The following is a 20,976-nucleotide window of genomic DNA, read 5'->3' as shown; positions in this document are numbered from 1 at the left end:
TATATTCCACCCATTCAGACGTATCGGTATTACTCGTATTTACACTTTACACTTTACACTTGTGTACTGTGTTTGGCTTTGAAGCCTGATTGCATAGGGTCTGATAATTTATTGCTATCTAGGCTTGAAGTCTTTAGTGGAAATGAGACTACTAATTTTAGAAAAAGGTCGAATTAGTGCCTTTTTCCATATATCTGGAAAAATACTACATTATAAAGATGCATTATGAACCTCCAATAAGCATATTGATCGAAGGTTTGCAAAGGTAAATTTAAATTATGGGAGGCAGTGGGAAGCTGTGTCGCAATGAGTTTCAACATGAATTTAGTAAGGTAGTAACTAGCAGAGAAATTTTGATCCGGAGATTTCTGCTTGGGTGGGATCAACCGTAAGCGTCATAGGTGATGAAAAATGTTTTCTTTTTTGTTTTTGTTTCTGATTGTATTAAAGTTAAATTGGTTGTGAGAATCCCTAATTTTCGCCTAAACAAGATTCCTCAGTTTGCGAAATTCCGCTTATGTAATACTATTTCTAGTTCTTCGTGCTAATCTACGTTTCGTATCCCTTTTTCTTATCAATTCTCTTATTTCTGCAGTAATCCATGGAGCCACTTCCCTTCGAGAGCGTGTTGCATATAAAGGCGCAAGTTCATTAAATGCATTACTCAAAAGTGAAATTAGACTGTTTAACTCTGTATTTACATCCCGAACTAAGGATAAATTCTCCCAATCATATAGCATTAAGTGATCCTGGAACTGTTGTTTATTGATTGGTGTAAGATTTCTAGTCTGTGTAGGAATGGTGGCCCCTTGCTAGTGTATCTGTATTGTTTCTTAGTAATAATCTCTTGTCGTCGTATGGACTCAATGCTTTTTTTCTGCTAAACAATCTCTCAGTTTTAAAGCCTCGATCGAATAACATACTGTGTTCTTGTTAGAACATGAAAATTTTGAAGACATTTCAGATAATCATCAAAACAGATACTCATCTTTGCAACGCTTGCTTTGATGCCTTTAGCTTTTTTCAAAAAGTCTTTGGTCTCATGTCAGCATATATGTCGTTATATTTTATTTTATAGATCAAACTATCTGTGTCGGTGTACAATAGTTTACAATCGTTTCTGTACTTTTTGCGCATGTAATAAAAATGGAAGTCATAGATGAGGACTTTGGACACGTTCAGCACCGTAAGCCCCATATAGATGGGTTTATTGAACAAGACTTCTACTTTTCTTAACTCTATTGCTACAAGATTTTCCCCGAAAATTGCACGACTATGGTAATTTGGTTTAGATATGAGGGCTTCTGCTCCATACCTACTCTTCCACTTTGTCACAAGTTTAAATATTTACTTGTTTTTGTACGTTCTCCATCGTTTTTCCGTACACTGCATTGTTCATCAATTTGAATAGGTTCTTCGCAAAATCATTTTTGCGGTTGTTCTCAATGTTGTATTCAAATCAATATAACTTTTGAGCTGTGTTCCCTGGTTAAATTTAAAAACTCTGCGAATTTTAAGTAAAACCAATCCGTAAGCGAAAGCATATTCAAGAGCCTGGTAATGGAGAACATATTTTGCTTCGGCAGGATGGTAGTTGGAAGCTGCTCCTGGCTTGATCCCGGTGGTGTCGAGTGTTTTGGATAGAACGGCATATCATTGTGCTGACCATGAAACTCGGGTGGCTAGTACAAATTTACTTTCTGGTAAATTTTTAAGTAATCACCTAAAGTTGATCGGAAATTGAGGAATCATTTAGCGTACTGTAAAATTTTGCTTTGTCTGGTAATTGACTTTCCTAAGGCTTCTCCAACGAGCCCAGGTATTCATAGGGAGGAACACCTTTCCTCGTGAGGAGTTGAAATTTTTCAGGTTCAACATCAGAAAATACCGAATTAACAATTTTGTTTTCTTTAAGGTTATGAAACACAACAGGTATGTTCTTTGCATCCTGATAAGTAAGGTTGCAGTGTTCATGCGCGGGGCTACGATATATACCAGTGAGATGAAAGTAATCTCGAACCTTCTTCATTAGTGGAAGTAGCGGTGTTTTACAGATGTGAGACACTGTGGCTTCTACGAAGTCTTCCATTTGTTCTGTTGTTAGTGGTTTCATGGACATTGGCGTGTTGAGTATATTTCCTTAATTGTTGATAATCTCCAACAATTCGAGTGCAAACCACTTTGCCGGTTCCAGATTCTCCAGACGACACTTGTAGAAGGACAGTGGATCGTTGTCCTCAGCCGGGTTGAAAAGAAGGGATTCACAGGCGGCGTAAATGATAATAGGTACGCTTTCCTTGTATTTGAAGTTTTTAAATTCAATGATGTTCTGACTTGGTTTTGGTAGGAATACTTTTCAGTCATTCATCTTCTTGCAGTCTTCAGTGTGTTAATCTAGCTTGTCCATACTACAATAGTAGTGCAAGCAGCGATCACAGATGTATTTTCTTCCATATTTCTTAGACAGTTTGTTGCTAACTAAACGTGAAAGATCTTTTATTCAAACGTCGTGAAAGTTCAAAGATAACTGTCTCATATTGTGCTCATTGATATCTTCTTTATCACTGCTATCCTCGAGGATGTAATAGTCCTCTTCTTTAAGACGGAGAAGGTTTACGTGCTGGTCTTTCTTGAGTGAAATCAGGTGAAGAAGACGACTGGAGTTTTTGATTTTTCTTGATTAGGCCATACAGATTTGCCGAAATATTATTTTGTTTGTCGAATTTAGACACATCTTTCAGTACGATAGGAAACTAAATACCGGAAAAATTTAGTTCTTCTCTGTACTGTGGATAGCTGGATGCTCGATCAGATTTATAATGATAATTATTAACTGGATGCATTGCTGACAATATAGTCCACTTAAAACATTCATTGTCATATGTGTCCGGGTGTATGACATAATTGGTACACCATGATTTCAAGTAAGTAGTGATATTAACTTCTTTGTTCTGTGATTAAAAATTTTCTCTTCTGGCTTATTTCGACCAGTCTTGAGATCATGAGCGATGAGCTGTGTGTTAATTTTGAGAGCATTACGCTCAGGCAACGTCTCACCAACCTCTACTAAAAATAAAACTGCTGCTACGTTGAGGAAGGCAAGAATGTCCTTTTGAACACGATTGGCCACAATACATGTTTTTATTCGGCACGTGAATGCTCTTTCAACAACAATCCACTTCACTTTCTCACTTATATCATCAATCTTCTGTCTTTTTCTTAAAACTTCTAGAACTTGACACTTGACACTTCTTGAAACTTCTAGAACTTGACTTTCTAGAATTCAGACAAAAATCATAATTACAACTGATATTTTCTAGAAAATTCGGTGGAAATGGTTTTCGAAATGATATTCAACCCGCACGAAAACTATTTGCAATTCTATTCTGTGTTATTTCGACTTTCAGATTCTCGCTGTTCATTGCCACCCTTAGGAAGGAGATTGATAGCGAGAAACTAACCATACAGTTGAGGATTTTGATGAAATAGTTACTAGAATCATTTTTATCTGCGACGAAAATCCTGTACAATTTTTTTTACACTAAATACTATTTAAAAGAATTGGTATCGATATCATGATCTCATGATATCAGCTGAAAATACGTAGTAGTGTCCTCGAACTCCCCTAGGTATACTACTCCTAAAAGTTGTATATCCATATACAAGTTTTAGTTCCATATTTGATCATGTTTCATACCCTCTATTCAACTAAAATTTTTATTATTAAGAAATAGATTTTTAATTAGCTTAAATCATTTTTAAACGTATAAAGCGACGTTGGTATTTTGCATAATTGTTTAGAAAAATTAAATATTATAACTTTTAATTGTAATTGAAACACTTACATGTAATCTTGTTTTTACAACTTGTGGTGGGTTTATTTATCACACTCATATTACCAGCCTGATATTTATTGAAGAGACGCTGAAAATTATCATTCTTTTGATCTATTCTTATATTTATAAAGAATAATGATGAAGCTGCGTAATCGGATGATATTTACTATATATAGTCCCAAAATTTGCCCATTAATTTTTCAGTCAACGATTTTCGTTCAGTATCGTTGATGAAATCTTCAAAAAACAAATGAAATCCGTTATTGGTGTTCTCATCTTTACATTAGTGGTTATTCTCAATTCCATTCGTAAGTTTAACATGACGAAGTAATTCAATATATGTCAAATTTTTCTACAGAATATTTTTTATCTTGACAATTTATTTTCTCGAAGACAAATTTTTTCTAGAATAAATGGTACGAAATATGGGGTATGATGTCCATAGATTAATGTGTTTTGAATAAATGTTTGTAATAGAAAATATTACCATGCATATTGGTAATAAGTATTATGATTAAAATTATCATAAGTTTAACATAAACTGTATTTGGTTTTTTACCAGGTTTAATTTGAATTGCTATGTCTCTACCTGAATGAAATGTGTGCATGTATGTGTTAGGACAAGTTTGTTAAACAGACGCATCCTTACAAAATTTTACAAACTAGATCATTCACAAAATTTTAAACAACTTTTGCAAACACAGAAAAATCTATTTCAATATCTTTTTTAAGCTTTCTACAAGTTAATGTAGAGTTATCTTACAATTAGAACTAAACTTTTAACGAACGGAAAATAATTATACAGCTAATGTTTCTGTTAAGTACATTTTGAAAATGTGAAATTTCTTGTCTGCAAGAACATCAAAAATATAAATTTTTTTTCTTACAGAATTAACTGTGCAAATGAATAATGAAGAAAATAATAATGTTCGTCCCCGACCACGATTAGGAGCGATAGACCAGGTGTATTTCCCTTTGAATCCACGTTCAGCAGCACGAAATAATCATCCTCAATCACGAAATCTCATACGATTCCCACATGACAATCGCATTGATATTACAGATGTGGATGGATATATTGCAATAGATCATACTCACCCTGAAGATAGAATTACTTTGGAAAATATGAGTGATGAATTGGAGGCTTCTCTGCGTCGTAATGTACCTGCACCACGGCTGCAAGTACCAAATCAACCAGCACCAGATCCACGAGCAGTGCAGACACAAGCACAGCATCCAACAGGACCACATCCACCAGGACCACGTCCACCAGCATAACATCTACCAGCAGCACAACCATTAGCACTATATCTACCAGCAGCACAACCATCAGCACTACATAAACCAGCACCACATCTACCAGAAGTAAATCCACCAGCACCGCATCTACAAGCAGCACAACCACCATCAGCACATCTGCCAACACCAAATCTACCAGGACCACATCCATCAGTACCAAATTTACCAACACCGCATCTACCAGCAGCAAAACTACCAGCACCACAGCCACCGCATAATCGCCAAATCTAAAAAAAAAATAAATAAAAATAATTTAAGGAAATTGTTGAACAATTTTGCAAGATAAAAGCCCTTGTTCAAAATAGCCTTCAACAAACGCCAAAAGAACTCAGCATTTTTATTTTTAAGAAGTGACCAAATACATGCTATTTGAAAAGAAATTCTCTCAGTTACCGTTACTAGCAATTTTTCTTTAATTCTTAGGATTGGTCTTTCATATACTTTTTGATTCTCCTAAGCTTAATCTCAAGTTCGTTATCCGGCTATTTTGCAAAAAATTCCAAAAATTAGAGCATTTTCAACATTTTGGAGACCAATTTTTTCAGATTCTTCAAATTCTGTGTACGGCTATTTATAGTACTAAAAAAACGAACAATTTTTTGAATGAGTTTTTTGATAAAAAAAATAAATAGATTTATAGCATTTATATAATTAAAAAAAACAACTAAAAAGAACATTTTGGGCCAAAAAACGCAGGATACGAAAAAAAGTCAAGGAAAGAAAGTAAATCGAAAAACATTGTGCGCCCAAAAAATATCTACAAATTTTTTATTATTTACTTTTTGACAAGACGTGCAATTATCATTTTTTTTTGTAAAATACAACATTAAAGATATAAAATAATTAATATTTTGAAAAAGAACGCAAGGCACGAAAAAGAATTAATGAAAAATGTTGTAAGCCCATAAAAATAATCTAACAAATTTGTTAATTATTATTTCTTGACAGAACGCCTATTTTCTGGATTCGTAAAAAATAACATCCAAAAAAATGTTTCTTTTTTTTGCAATCTGTGGCTTTATTATCAATTATTTTTAGACATGACGGTAAGGTTTTTTTTAATCGTAAAAAATAAGATTAAGAATAAAAATAATTAAATCTTTGGAAAGAACATAATCTTTTGTGGTTAAATTTAACTGTTTTCGATTTTATATATAAATATTTTTTAGTTTAAATAATAATTATTGTATTTTTTGTAAAGAATTAATGTTCTTTGTTGACATTCTTTGTTTTGGAAGTTAATAATTTTCGTTGGTAATTTATCTCTATGGTTAAAACTAAACTAATTTTGGTAAAATTCTTTTATTTTTTGATCAAATGAAATTTTATAACTGAAATTTATATATTTAGTGAAAAATTTAACCCGCAAAATTCAACCATTCGGTCGAAATTCATTTTTTTGGTGGAAAATTTATCTAATTTGTTAATAATTTTGTATTTTAATATCAACTATTACATTTTTTTGAGAATTAATGTTCTTCTTTAAAAATTCTATTTTTGAAAGGTCCATAATTAGCCTTTGTTAGAAATAAAAAATTTTAACAGAAAATTTTAATATTTGGTTGAACATTGAACTGTTTGATTGAAAATGAACTTTTTTGCTAAAAATTTAATTGATATGAACAAAAATTCGTATTTTTGTCTTAAAAATTCAACATTTTTGTATCATTGAAAAAAAATGAAAATAAAGCTATTTAATTGTAAGTTAAAAGGTAATATTTTTCCATTAAAAAATAAACTGTTTCGTAGAAAATTGCTGTAATTTGTTAAAAATTCGTATTTTTGGTAGAAAATTAATATTCTTGGTTGAAAATTCAACTATTTAGATAAAAATATACGTATTTGGTTAAGAATTAGAATTTTTTAGTAGAAAATTAATCTTCCTCGTTTTAAATTCAACTGTTAATTGAAAATTACATTATTTCATTAAAACTTTAGATATTTTGTAGAATTCTCTTCTTTTGACTTGGAAATTCAAGATTATTATTAAAATGTTTTTTTATATTGACTGCAAAATATTTATTGTTCTGAAATTCAACTCTTGTTAAAACTTAGTCTTTTTTATTTAATTTAACTATTTTGTAGTTAAAATGAAAATAATTTGTTAGTTAAAATATTATCGATTACAGTAAAATCTGGATTTAGTGTCGGTTTTGGGGCTGACGGTGGCCATAAATCCAGAGTCGCGGGACTATTTTGTCTTTCTCTTGTTTCTTTCTTTGAATCGTCACGCCTGAGTGAACACCACACGCCCCCGCAGCTGCTCCTATCAATCCCGCGACACGGCGTCAATTTTCAGAAACATTAAATCCAGATACGACTGTATTAAATTTTTTGTTGAGCATTTATTTGTTTTTATTGAAAATTCAACTACTTGGTTGAAAATCAAATCCCTTCTTTAAACCCCTTAGTCTTCTTAAATTATTTTTTGGACGACCCCGAAATAAATTTCTAAACAAAAATTAAATGGCGGAAGGTTTGAAAGAATAATTTTTTCCCGCGTATACTGGAAGACATATCTCTGAAACCAGTCCTATTTCAAAGTTTGCACTGCAAGAGACTGCTAGCCCGTGTCCAATGCTTCGCGCTCGTTTCTTTCTTGGAAATTCTTCGCTCATTTTTTTAAACGCGGGACTTTTAAAGTCAAAATATTCAGGATTAAAGATTGGAAGCGTTCACATATTACGTAATATTATTCATAGAAGAGAAACTTTAAATTGTAAATTATTATTTAATAATGCAAAATAATTATGTTTTTAATATTTCGCTACCAGCGAAAACTTGTAAACTTTCTTACATTTCTAAGTAGATGAGAAAAATTAAATTATCGGCAAAAAATTATTTTTAAGAATTCGAAAAAAATTAGAAGCTTTTTAATAATTATGAAAGATTTGTGGAGATTAAATTTTTTCAGATTTCTGGAAAAACTTTAAGTGGTTTAGGTTTTATTTTCAAAGAATAAATTTAAGTTTTAAAGATTTCAAAATGTGTGGAAAAAGAATATGGAAGACTTTAAAAATTTTTTAAACAAATTTTTCAGGATTTAAAAAATTCTTAGGTAAACTGAATTTTGCAGGGTGTCAAGAGAATTTCAAAAAATGTTCTTTAGATTCATGGGGAAATTTTCAATGATTGTTTTGTAGTGAATTCTTAGAGAAAATTGAAAGAGATTACAAGGCATTTTTAATTATTTCATACAATTTTAAAAAAGAAGTATAAAAGGTTTTGAAGCAAAATTTTGCGATATTATATAATTCAAAAAAAAAATGTAAGTAGGCTTAACAGGGATTCAAAAGTTGTGAAACTATTAAAAATAATTAAAACTTATAAAGATTTTTAAAAGAATTTTGTTAGGTTTGAAAAATGTGCAAAAAATTCTTGTAGTTTTTTAAGATTTCACAAAAATGAAAAAATTCTGTTTAGGATCCTAGGAAAAATTTAAATAATTTTTTATTTCGAATAATTAATTTTTAGTGATTATTTAAAAATATTAAAAAATTTGCACAATTTTAAGAGATTAGACGGTTTAAAAGTTTAATAAACGATTTTATAAATTTTTGAAAAAGAGTGTAGAACATTTATAAGCAAAATGTGTCAATTTGAGAAGAACAAGATTAAAAAATGAAAAAATAAATAATATCGAGTGAATTCAAGAATTATTTAGTAGAATTAAAGAGATTTAAACAGTGCTTTAAATTTTTTTCAAGAAAAAACCAAGTGAGAAATAAAATATAGAATTCTCCAATATAAACAATATTTAATGACTTTTTATTAATGCTTATTAACAATTATTTCTGAATAAAAAAATGAATAAATAGCCAATAAATTTCACTAATAATGTATTTTCTGGTTACCTCGCTTATTTTCGTTGGGAAATAAATATTTTATTGTGGAAAAAAGCGATGTTAAAAATACAATTTAAAAATAATGCATCTTTAGATTATGTATTGTAGGTCTTCCGCTTTTTCTCGATTAAGCGATAATTTTTTGTTAGAAAAAGATTTAATGGCCAAGATGTACATTACGTCTTATATATATATGAATATATGTAAAACAAGACTGTTGTATTGAATTATTATGGTTCCATATAAATTTATTTGAAAATCGTACTCAGTGGGTGTAAAATAGCCGAAAATCAATCAAATTTCATTTCTAACACTAAATAGCCTTAAAATTAAACCTGCTGATTTTTAATGGTGTTTATTCTTTTCTATTATTATTATTATTATTATTTTTTTGATTGATCTAGAATTATCGTGTTATTCATTTAAACAACACACTCGTTCTGCAACACTGCTCCGACCCAGTTTGCTGATCAATATGTGTAGCAATCACCCCAAGTAAAGAGTCTGACAAAGTCTTCGTTTGAAATTTCCCACTTGGGTGCATTAGTATTTTATTAAATGCCCCTCAAGTTAGCGAAATAAAATTTAAAAAATGCAAATTTATTGTATCAGTAATTTGAAATTTATTTGGTTCTCATGTTTTTTTTTTGTAAAAAAACATTTCGGCACTTTTTAAATTAATTAAAATATTATGTTTTGCTTACTTTACATCAAGATCATAAGACATCCATATAAAGAAACCTGAAAATATTTTATAAAAAAATGCGGAAAATTTTGTGTTTTAACTAATTGTCGGCTTTAAAGCAGACAACTCTCAACCATTTAGCTCTTTGATGTCGTTATTATTGACATTGTTGCGTTGCTAATTTGATTTCAAGTTATTAAGACATTTAATCTTTAATAATAAAAAAAAAGAATGTTTGGTGGTTCGGAACCCACCTTAAACTGTAGGTCCTCCTTCGACCACCAAGTAAGTGTGTGGAGGGTGTGTAAAGGAATAGAGAAGGTGTAAGAAAAATGTAAACCCTTAGGGGACACATTAGAAGCTTCCATTCCAGAGAGAATAAAAAAAGAATGTGAACATTATGTTTTACACAAATAATCAGCAGCAAAATACAAATAGGACATTGGTGAAATTGTCTAAAGTTATTGCGCTAACTCGATAGACATCGGGATTGAGTGGCATACACATAGTTGAAAGGGGCTTCACGACGCTGCAATGCATAGTACGCATCGAGTCAAACCGAGTCATGAAGTCAGCACGAAGTCGATAGTCATCGCTTGAATTCATCGAAGTCAGAAACTAACGAATCCAAGAAATAGAGTCAAACGAAGTCATGAAAGTACGGCTGAAGTCGCACGATATTGCTGAAATAACGTTACGTTGACTTCAACGGACTTCGAAGTGAATAGCCCCTCGCTTTGTTGGGAAATTTTATGATTTTCTTAAATAGTTTTTTGGTTGAAAATGAATATTTTTAACTAAAAATTCAACTATTCTTTTTCAATTAAAAATTCAACTATTTGTTCAAAACTTTTTTTTAGAATGAACATTTAATTATTTTGTTGAAAATCTAAGAGTTTGGTTAATTAGCTATCATTTTTGGATGAACGTTCAACTGTTTGTTGGAAAATAATATTTTCGGGTTCAAAGATTAACTGTTTTTTCGATAAATGATCTTTTTGGCTAGAAAATTAAAGAATTTTGGGACAGTTTTTCTCCTTATTGACTTGAAAATAGTCTTTGTTTGAATATTCAAATCTTGTTGAAAATATGTGTATTTGGTTTGAAAATTAATCTCTTTTATTAGGAACTTAATTTTTTAAAATTAAAACATTACTACTTTCTTCACAGTTAAACTAAAGTAGGAGCCGTTGGAGCGGAACTCTTTGCATGGAAATACTCGGAAGGAAGTGGTACCCACTCGTAAACTTTCTGGCTAGCGTTGATTGGTAGGCGCATGCTCACCAATCGCAGCAGACGCCACGCGATGAACGTCAGAGCTATATGTAAGAAATTAAACTACCTTGTAACAGCCGGTCAAACATTAAGGCCTTGAGCATTTTGAGATACGTTAAATTTGTTTGTCAATCATTTTATTTAATTTTTAATTTTTATTTAAAAATTAGAATTGCTTCTATGACTTCCACGACATGTATTGGAAGTTTATTTCCGAAACGTAAGGTGACGCTGCAATACACTATGTTGTAGTTTCCAAATGCTGGCATTGGTATGCTACCTTACATGTATTTTTCTGGTAGAGCCAAAACTGTTCTTTAGGAATTCACTAAATTCATATAACGCCCGAAATTCGCTGATTCCATGAAATTCATAAAAAAATCATAGAATTCATGGAATTAGTGAAATCCACGGAACTCACGGAATTCGAGGAATTCACGCTATACACGGAATACAAGGAATTCACGATATTCACACAATTCATTGAATTTGAGGAATTCACGCAATTTATGAATTGAAGGAATTCATGGAATCAGAATAATTTACAAAAATCAAGGAATTCATGGAGTACATGGAATTCATGGATTTCAAGGAATTCATGAAATTCATAGAATTCATGAAATTCACGTAATTTATCTGAGCCGTGAGATTCGAGTATATAGTGGAATTCATAGAATTTACAAAATTTAAGGAATTCATAAGATTTAATGAGTTATTGAAATTCAAGCAAATCACGGAATTCACGAAATGTGTGGAATTCATAGAGTTCCACGAATTCCTTGAATTTCATTAATTTTTTGAATTCCATTAATTCTGTGAATTCCATTAACGCCGTAAATTCCTTGAATATCTGGAATTCTGAAAAATTGCACGAATTACGTAAATTCCGCGTGTTACATGAAATACAAAAATTCTTTTATTTCTAAGAATTCAGCGATTTCCGTTGATTTCTTAAGTTGCGTGAATCCCGCGAATTGCATGAATTCCGGAAATTCCAGGTGTTCTATAAATTCCGTACTTCCTTGAGTTCCGTGATTTCTGTGATTACAGTCAATCCTGCAAATTCTTTCAATTTCGTGGATTCCCTAAATTCCATGAACTCCGTGAATTTGGTGAATTCCGTAAATGAAGATATTCTGTGAATTTCGCGAGTAACATAAATTAAGCATATACCGCGAATTCCGTAAATTCCATGAATTCCGTAAATTACATAAATTCGATTAATTCCGTGAATTCCTTCATTTCAGTTAATTCCAGGAATTCCTTTAATTCAATAAATTCCACAAAGTCTTTCAATTCATTAAATTCCATGAATTCCGCGAATCCAATGAATTCTATGAATGTCGCAAATTTCTGGAATTCCACGAATTCCTTGAATACCTTGAATATCTTGAATTCCATTAATTCCGTGAATTTCATGAATACCATAAATTTCTCGATTTCCTTTAATTCTATGAATTCCACTAATTCCGTGATTTTTATGAATTTCTATGATACCTTGCTTTCCAGTAATTTCGTAAATTCCTTGAACTCCATAAATTCCTTAAATTTGATAAATTCCGTGAATTCCATAAATATCGTGAGCTTCTTGAATTTAATAAATTATGCAAATTTCGTGACTTCTGTAAACTTCATTAATTCCTTCATTTCCATTAATTCTGTGAATTCCATGAATGTTATGAATGTTTTGAATTTAATTAATTTCGTGAATTCCATGAATTCCTTGCATTCGGTGAACTCCTTGCATTCCTTGAATTCCATTAACTTCGTAATTTCCTTGTGTACAATTTTCGTCTTACAAACCCTCTAATACATGTATTGGAATGCTGGACATTGACTTCACGATTTACAACACTTACAGTACATGTATTGCAATTTCGTTCGTTCCTGATGCTTAAAACCTGAGTGGTAAAATCCTTGAAATTTTCAACTAATAATTTTTATAATTTGTAAGTCGTAAATCACAAAAAAATGTATACTTTAGCCAATTATTACCACTCTTGCCTTAAAAACAGAACGTTGGAAAACACGTGACATACGTGAATCTTGACCAGTTTAGCGGGAAACACGAAGTTCTCCGATTCACATCGTGAGCGATCGGCTATGAGGTACAATTGGTGGATTCGGCTAACCTCGGGAAATTATCGGAGGTATTCGGATTTTTTGATATAGTGATTTGCAATTTCCTCAATTGAAGATTACAATTTCTGTGCATGGTTGCAATTTTACCTTACGTTCGTATTGTAGAATCCTGGTAGATGTGTTGTAGAATTCCAAATATTTTTAACAGTGTACTTTAGGAAATTAAAAATCAATTAGGTCTTCACAACCAGAATGGCGAGATTTTCGAGATATTTTGTTACACCACTTATCTCAGATAGAATCTCTAGTATTACCACTGTTCTATCACTTTCGCGGAATACTTTTCCGTCCCGCTTGGAATAAAGTGTACACATGTAGGTACAACGTACACATCGGGAAATGGAGCGGAAAAGTGTATCAGAATAAAATATAGCTTTTCGAGAGAAATCGGAAAATACAACGAGATCGCTTAAGCCGAATCGTACAGTGTCAAATAGAAAAAAATGAGGGGGAATCTTAAGAGAAACCTTTATAATGTAACAAAAATATATAACAGTAACCAGAAAAGAAAATATGAACTACAACTATACAATTTGTCGAACTTTCTGAGGTTCAAATTATTTTGTTTTAAACACTAGATAAATGTTATTATGATAATAATTATGAATATTATATAATTTCAATCATTTGAAGGCATTTTAAGGAATTCTAAAGAGCTTTAAGCAATCTCAAGGGAATTCAAAATATTTCTGTGGATTGAACATATTTTAGATAATTTTTTATGAAAAATTTTGTTTTGAATTACAATACAAAGCTTATTGTAAAATGAAAAAAAAATTGGAATTGCACATATCTTAATATCACGCCCCCCCATTCACTAGAGAAAATATGTTGTCATCGATAATAATATACTTTTACAGAATTTAGTAATAGTTAAATCGGATAATTAATTGATTAAAACATTTCAGTTTTAAAAATATCTCTTTAAATTCAGAAAAATATATCTACAAAAAAGAAAGAGATAGTTATGAAAAATAATGTTTGTTAACTTGCATCAAATATTAGATAACTAAGTGAAAAATGGACAAATAGTAAAAAATTTCAGAAAAAACCACAACTATCTAGCAATACTGTAAGAGAACATAAACAATTATAATTTGTACAAATAATTGCTGTTAAATTGAATTCATTATTACCTCGCTCGAACTGAAGGGTTTAAAGCAAGTTAAAAATTTGTAGAAAAATGGAAACTTCCTAGCATTTATCTAGGAGAAGATAATAATTGTATAATAAAATAAAATATATAATCAAATAATTATTTATAAAAATAATATGAAATATAATAACGCAAAATAAATATATACAAAATATATTAAAGAACGATAAGACAAAAATATTTTTTTGTTAAATTTCATTCTTTATTATTATCACCTGACTCTAAGTGAAAAGTTGACCAAAATTGAAAAATTTCAGAAAAAACCAGTAACTTTCTAGCATTATTCAAACAAAATTCTGTTTTGAAAATAATTAATGATTTAATAGATATATTTTTGTTAACTAAAATTAATTATTATCTTATTTTAATTAAATAGTAGACGAAACGTAGAGAACGAAAAGGATCCACCTTTTTAGCATCATCCTAAGAGATTATCTTCATAAATAATAATAAATTATTTGAATAATTATATTTGGTATATTTAATTATTTATCACCTTACTTTATGTTGGAATTGGACAATAAGTCGAAAATTTCAAAAATCATCGCAACTTTCTACAACTATTCATTATTTTTAATAGATTTTATGCTTTCACGATGATTCATTTGGACAAAAAGAGATATTTCGGGTTTGACTCGTGTCAAAAACTACGAATTGTTTGCCGACGTTTCGCGAACATTGCAGTTCACATCTTCAGGGCTGACCTGAATCTGAGGTATCAGGTCATGTTGTTCTTAGGTATACTCTATACGATGCCTCTGATTGACCAGACCGCCTCACCGTGGGGACTGGTAGAACTTGATTGGCCAATCAAGTCTTTTTTTAAAAATCCGGGAGAACGGAAAGCCAAATCGGATTGTTATTATATCCATTATCCCTATTGATGTTATTAAGGTGTTTTAAGATTTCGATTGCTTCTCTGTTTTCTTGGAAATTCGTTGTGTTTTTGCAATGACTGTTGTTTCATCAAATAAAATGTTATGTCTTGTTTCGATATGATGTTCAGTTTAGTGCTGATTGCGTGAAATGTTTTAGCCTGACTTTACTCTCATGTTCCTCAATACGTTGGCTCACCGCTCTCCTGGTTTGTTATGTGACACCTTGGATGTAGGGTAGGTGGTGGTCATTTTTCTCTCTCTTTCTTCCGTAGGTTGTGTTGACTTGATTTTTCGAGTGTGTTTTCTTATTGCTTTATCAATTTGTTTGCTTGTGTAATCGTTCTGTATTAGGATTTGTTTATCGTTTTGAAATTCATTTTGTAAGTTATCTTTGTATGTCATGGAGACAGCTCTGTATACAAGGGAGTTGATGACCGATTGTTTTTGAGATGGTTGATGGTGGGAGGGGGTATGTAGGTTTCTGTTTGTATGCGTGGGTTTTCTGTAAGCTTCATCTCCTAATGATTTATCAGATTTTTTGTAAACTAATACGTCCAAGAAAGGCAAATTTCCGTTTTGTTTTATTTCAATGGTGAACTGGATATTAGGATGTAATTGATTGATAAAATCGAAAAACTTATTTAGTTCATCTCGCCCTTGTCGCCAGAAGACAAATGTGTCATCAACGGAACGGAACCAGAATTCTGGTTTAAGTTTGGCTTGGTTCAAGATTTTAGTTTCTAGATGTTCGATAAAGACATTGGCTACTACAGGTGAGATTGGGGATCCCATTGCTGCCCCTAAGGTTTGTTCGTAGAATTAGTTATTTAACGAGAAGTAAGTATTATTGAGACATTGTTCTATCCAAGATAAAAGCTCGGAAGGGAAGTTTGTGAAAGATTTAATAATATAAATTGTATCCGAGATTGGTACTTTCGTAAAAAGAGATACTATGCCGAAACTCACTATAATGTCTTGGGGTTGTGTATGTGAATCTGTTGTATCTTTTTAATAAAGTCAAATGAGTTTTGGACGTGAGTAATGGAGTTTCCTGTAAAAGGATTTAGTTTTGCAGCGAGGAAGCGTGCTAGGTTGTAAGTTGGTAAGTTTATTGCGCTGACGATCGATCTGAGTGGAATGTTCTCTTTGTGGATTTTTGGGAGCCCGAAAGCCTTGGAGAGATGGGATTAGTAGGTATTAAGTTAGATATTGTTTGGCTGTCAAGTTTAGAGTCTTTGAGAAGAGTTTTTGTTTTACTGACTATTGTTTTTGTGGGGTCCTTTTTCAGTTGAAAACTTTTTCACTTGACCTTTTCCACTTGAGCTTGGCGTAAAATGTTGGCCGTCCTACGTCGTATGTCATTCGCTTTTTCGGGTGGAAGGACATTCTTGGACGTATTAGTTTTAAAAAAATCTGGTAAAAGATTAGGACATGAAATTTACAGAAAACCTACGTATACAAATAGATACCTACATGCCTCCTCCCACCACCACCCATCTCAAAAACAATCGGTCATTAACTCCCTTGTATACAGAGCTCTATGATAGATAAAGATAACTTACAAAAGGAATTACAAAACGTTAAAAACATCCTAATACCGAACGATTACACAAACAAACAAATTGATAAAGCAATAAGAAAACACATTCAGAAAAGGAAGTCAACACAACCTACGAAAGAAAGAGAGAGAAAAATTACCACCACTCTACCCTACATCCAATGAGTCACAGAACAAATAGGAGGAATTCTCTACAAACACAACATCCAAACTATATTTAAACCACCTGAGAAAATAGTACAACTGCTAAATAACCCTAAAGATCAAAAGGCACCCCTCAGTGATCCAGGTGTATATAAAATCCCTTGTTCTTGTGGCAAAGTCTAAATTGGAGAAACCGGGAGAGCGGTGAGCCAACGTATTAAGGAACATGAGAGTAAAGTCAGGCTTAAATATTTCACGCAATCAGCACTAACTGAACATCATATCGAAACAGGACATAACATTTTATTTGATGAAACAACAGTCATTGCAAAAACACACAAAAAAATGTCAAGAAAACATAGAGAAGCAATCGAAATGTTAAAACACCCTAATAATATCAATAGGGACAATGGATATAATAACAATCCGATTTGGCTTTCCGTTCTCCCGGATTTTTAAAAGAAGACTTGATTGGCCAATCAAGTTCGACCAGTTCCCACGGTGGGGTGCTCTGGCCAATCACAGGCATCCTAGAGAGTATACTTAAGAACAACATGACCTGATACCTCTGTTTCAGGTCAGCCCCGAAGATGTGAAGTGCAATGTTCACGAAACGTCGGAAAACAATTCGTAGTTTTTTACACGAGTTAAACCCGAAATATCTCTTTTTTATCATCATTATTTTTGTTTAATTTAATTGATTTATACCATATCCTAACAAATGGATATAAAAAATACGTATAAAATATGGTTCATGCATTCTAAATTTTTAAAAAACTATGAATACATCTGTCCCGAAAACAACTTTTTCCATGCTTTTTTTTAAAGAAAAAAATTATATGTTTCATCTTTTATGCAAAATTTTAAATGCTAAAAAAAATTTACATTTCTTGTCATTGTAAAAAGTTTTAAAGTAGTCTACAACGTGAAAAAACAAAATATTACGCGAAGAAAAATGGTAATCAATTTAAATAATTTATCTAATCATTATTATATTGATATTCCTGTTAACAGTTCGTGTATTTCTCACTTACAAAACGTCATATAATAATGAATGATTATAAAAAGAGAACTTAAATTTGCTACTTTAACTTTTCTGAACTGTAGCTTATGAGGATGGCATTTTCATCGAGTTTCAACTTGTCGGTTTAGCGCAGTGTTTAGCACTCCCGACTGCTAGGCCATAGATTTTGGGATAGATTATGTAGGTTCGATACCCCGTAGCGTTAGAAATTTCATTTGTAATATAAAGTTTGAAAATATAATATATGTATTCACTCTAAACAGGACTATTAATATCTGCAGACAAAATACTCGATATCCAGTGTTGGCCCAACACTGACAGCCTAGTACGAAATAGAGTTATCATCCCAGAGATATGCCAGCACAGGCGCCAGCACTAACAAAAAAAACCAAGAGGGCTTTTATGGTGGCAACCATGAGGGATCCATGGGGGAAGCCCATGTTGGGCCCCTATGGATTAGCATGTCGTTTCCCTAAGGAACCACGTCTGGATTGCCCTCATGGATTCTACAAGGCATGAGGGCAATCCATGTGGACCCTGATGGGGGCCCCCACGATTTTTCCACACAAGCGATGTAACTAAAATTTTTTTAAAAATTTGGAAAATTTGGAAACAACTGCGACTCTCAGAAAAAACAATAACTTCATAACAATTATGTAAGAGAAGATAGTTCTAAACAGTACTAAATTGTTTAAACAATTAGGTTTGTTAAATTTAATTACCACCTTACTCTACGTTAAAATTTGACAATACGTGGAAATTTTCAACCAAAAAACCGCAACTTTCTAGCATTATTTACAAAAACCTTTTCAAACAATTTTGAAATCCAATAAAATATTGATATTGGAAAAAAGAGTTATAATGAATTTTATATGGTTATTTATGAAGATAAGCGTTTAGTTTTAGCTCCATTTACCTGATACTGACGGTTTTGAATGGAATTTATAAAAACGTATTGTTTTTATTATGGAAAAGACGTGCTAAACTTCACGGGGCTTACGGAACCTCTCAATATAATTTTTTTCTTTGTAAAATAAAAAAGAAACTTATTTTTGTATGGATTGTAACCAGGGGCGTATGCAAGAGGGGTTTTGGGGGTTCACTCCCCATTTAAAAAATTCTTTAATTTGAATTTTAATATCATGTAAAATTTGAACGGAGCTATACAATTGAATTAGGAAGTATTCCTGGTACCCGCCGCTCGTAGCAATAAATTACATTCGCCGATAAGCCGTTCATGCTTGTGGAAGCTTTACTATTTTTCCTTGCACGTATGCACATGCGCGGCTAATGGATTCGGGATTTATGGAACAGATCCATGTGTAGTTATCTCTCAAATTGGCAAACCTTGTCGAACCTGGGTGAATATTGATTGTTTTTGTCGAGAACATAAACTATGTGTCAATGTTCTTCAAGATAAGTACATTTTTTAAATTTTGGGTCAGCCATTTTGATTAAGGCAATTTTTACTTCTAATTCGGTATCAGCGACCCAAAAAAACCCCTTGAAAAAGCCCCCTTTGTCAAAAAGTGGCGACTAGTTCCTTCACTACGACAATGCACCTACCCATTAATCGCAGCTTATTTAGCAATTTTTGGTGAAACGCCAGAAATTGCACCAACATTGCACAAATTCGGCCTGGCTCAATGCGATTTCTGGCTATTTCTCAAATTGAACTATCTTCTAAAAGGAAAATAATTTTAAGACGTAGAGAGAATAAAACGAAACGCAAAGAAGCAGCTGTTAGCTATTCCGAACAGTGCCTTTACGGAGTGCTTCCGAAAGTAGGAAGATTGCTGGAGGAAGAATGTCGCTTGCTGGCTTCCAAGTGGAGTACTTAGAAAGACATTGCATCGCCATAATATTAAAATCTTACTACAATTTAAAGACTGATTGAAAATTTGTCTCTTCAGTTGGAAATCGTTATATATTTTTTTTTAAATAAATTTTTTCACTGAAAATTTAACTATACCAGTTGAATATTCATCACTTTAATTGAAAATTGACTTTTTTTGGTTGCAAATTCGTCTTTTTTGTTTGGACACAATCTTTTTGGTTTGAGATTTATTTATTTTGTGATTAAAAATACAGCTGTTTTTTGCTTTTGGCTTAAAAGCTTAATAATTTTAATCAAATTTTTTTTTCTTGACTGAGAAATCGTTATTTGTTACAAATTTATCATTTGAATTCATTATTTTAGTTGAAAAATCATATCATTGATTGAAAATTGGACTAATATGGTAGCAATTCGTTTTTTTTGACTTATTTTAATTTTTTTGACTGAAAATCTTTTTTTTTATGTAGCAGTTTTAATAGCATTTTTGTAGGTTAAAAATTCAACCACGTTGTTGAAAAGTCAATTTTTTTTTGAAAAATCAATTAACTTCGGTGAATTTTCTTCACTGAAAAATCTTTATTTGGTAAAAATACATCCTTTCGGTTCAAAAAATGTATCACTTTGATTAAAATATTCATAGCTTTGATTCAATATATCGTTGAAAATTCTACTCTTTGGTTAAAAATTAATTTTTTAGTTGAAAACTCAACTATTATGTTCAAAACTTAATTATTTTGATAACAATTAAACTTTTTGGATCAAGATTTAACTATTTTTTTAATTAAAGTTTCATTTTCTCAAAATAGAATAATTTTTAGAAATACATTTTTTTATCCTTATCTAGCATCACCATGTCTGGACAGCGAGATTTTTATTCCTAAAATAATTCCGATTTTTGTTATCTAGTTCTGTACTGCAACCCTTCAAATATCGTTTCAGTCACTGAGTATTCTTGACAAAGCAATGCGAATTTCTTATATTTTTTCCGCCCCCCCCCCACGCTCTTCTTTGCCGTTGCCGAATAATTTTCTATTTCCGTTTTGCTGGTCTTTCTGTCCATGATAACAATAATAATGTAAATAGAAGTCGGTACGTGGGGTCGTCGAATCGGAAAAATTCAAGAGTACTGCCAAAATCGACATTCTTGCTTAAGGACGAGACGAACGGATATTTTTACTACTAGTTGTAGAAAAAGTTTATGTTTGATACAGGTATTTTAATACTCCTAATTTGAAATTTAAATTGGGGATGGTCTATAAACTACCTTATAAATTAATCAAATTAATTTATTATTTTA

General features: G+C 31.6%; 1 protein-coding gene across 1 annotated transcript in view; it reads right to left on the bottom strand.

Annotated features, from left to right (window-relative positions):
• Positions 1-2,500: 2,500 nt before the first annotated feature.
• Positions 2,501-20,976, bottom strand: part of LOC117170069 — a 35,007-nt gene continuing 16,531 nt past the window's right edge. Inside the window, exons 2-4 of the mRNA XM_033356591.1 lie at positions 5,032-5,362; positions 2,943-3,276; positions 2,501-2,657 (exon numbers count right to left, since the gene is read on the bottom strand). Coding sequence (XP_033212482.1) covers positions 2,501-2,657; positions 2,943-3,276; positions 5,032-5,362 — 822 coding nt within the window. The remainder of the gene's footprint in view (positions 2,658-2,942; positions 3,277-5,031; positions 5,363-20,976) is intronic.

This window comes from Belonocnema kinseyi, chromosome 3, assembly GCF_010883055.1.
Source record: "Belonocnema kinseyi isolate 2016_QV_RU_SX_M_011 chromosome 3, B_treatae_v1, whole genome shotgun sequence".
NCBI classification, from domain to species: Eukaryota; Metazoa; Arthropoda; class Insecta; order Hymenoptera; family Cynipidae; genus Belonocnema; species Belonocnema kinseyi.
The sequence above is the reverse complement of the archived record's forward strand: the minus strand, read 5'-3'. Positions and strand labels throughout refer to the sequence as shown.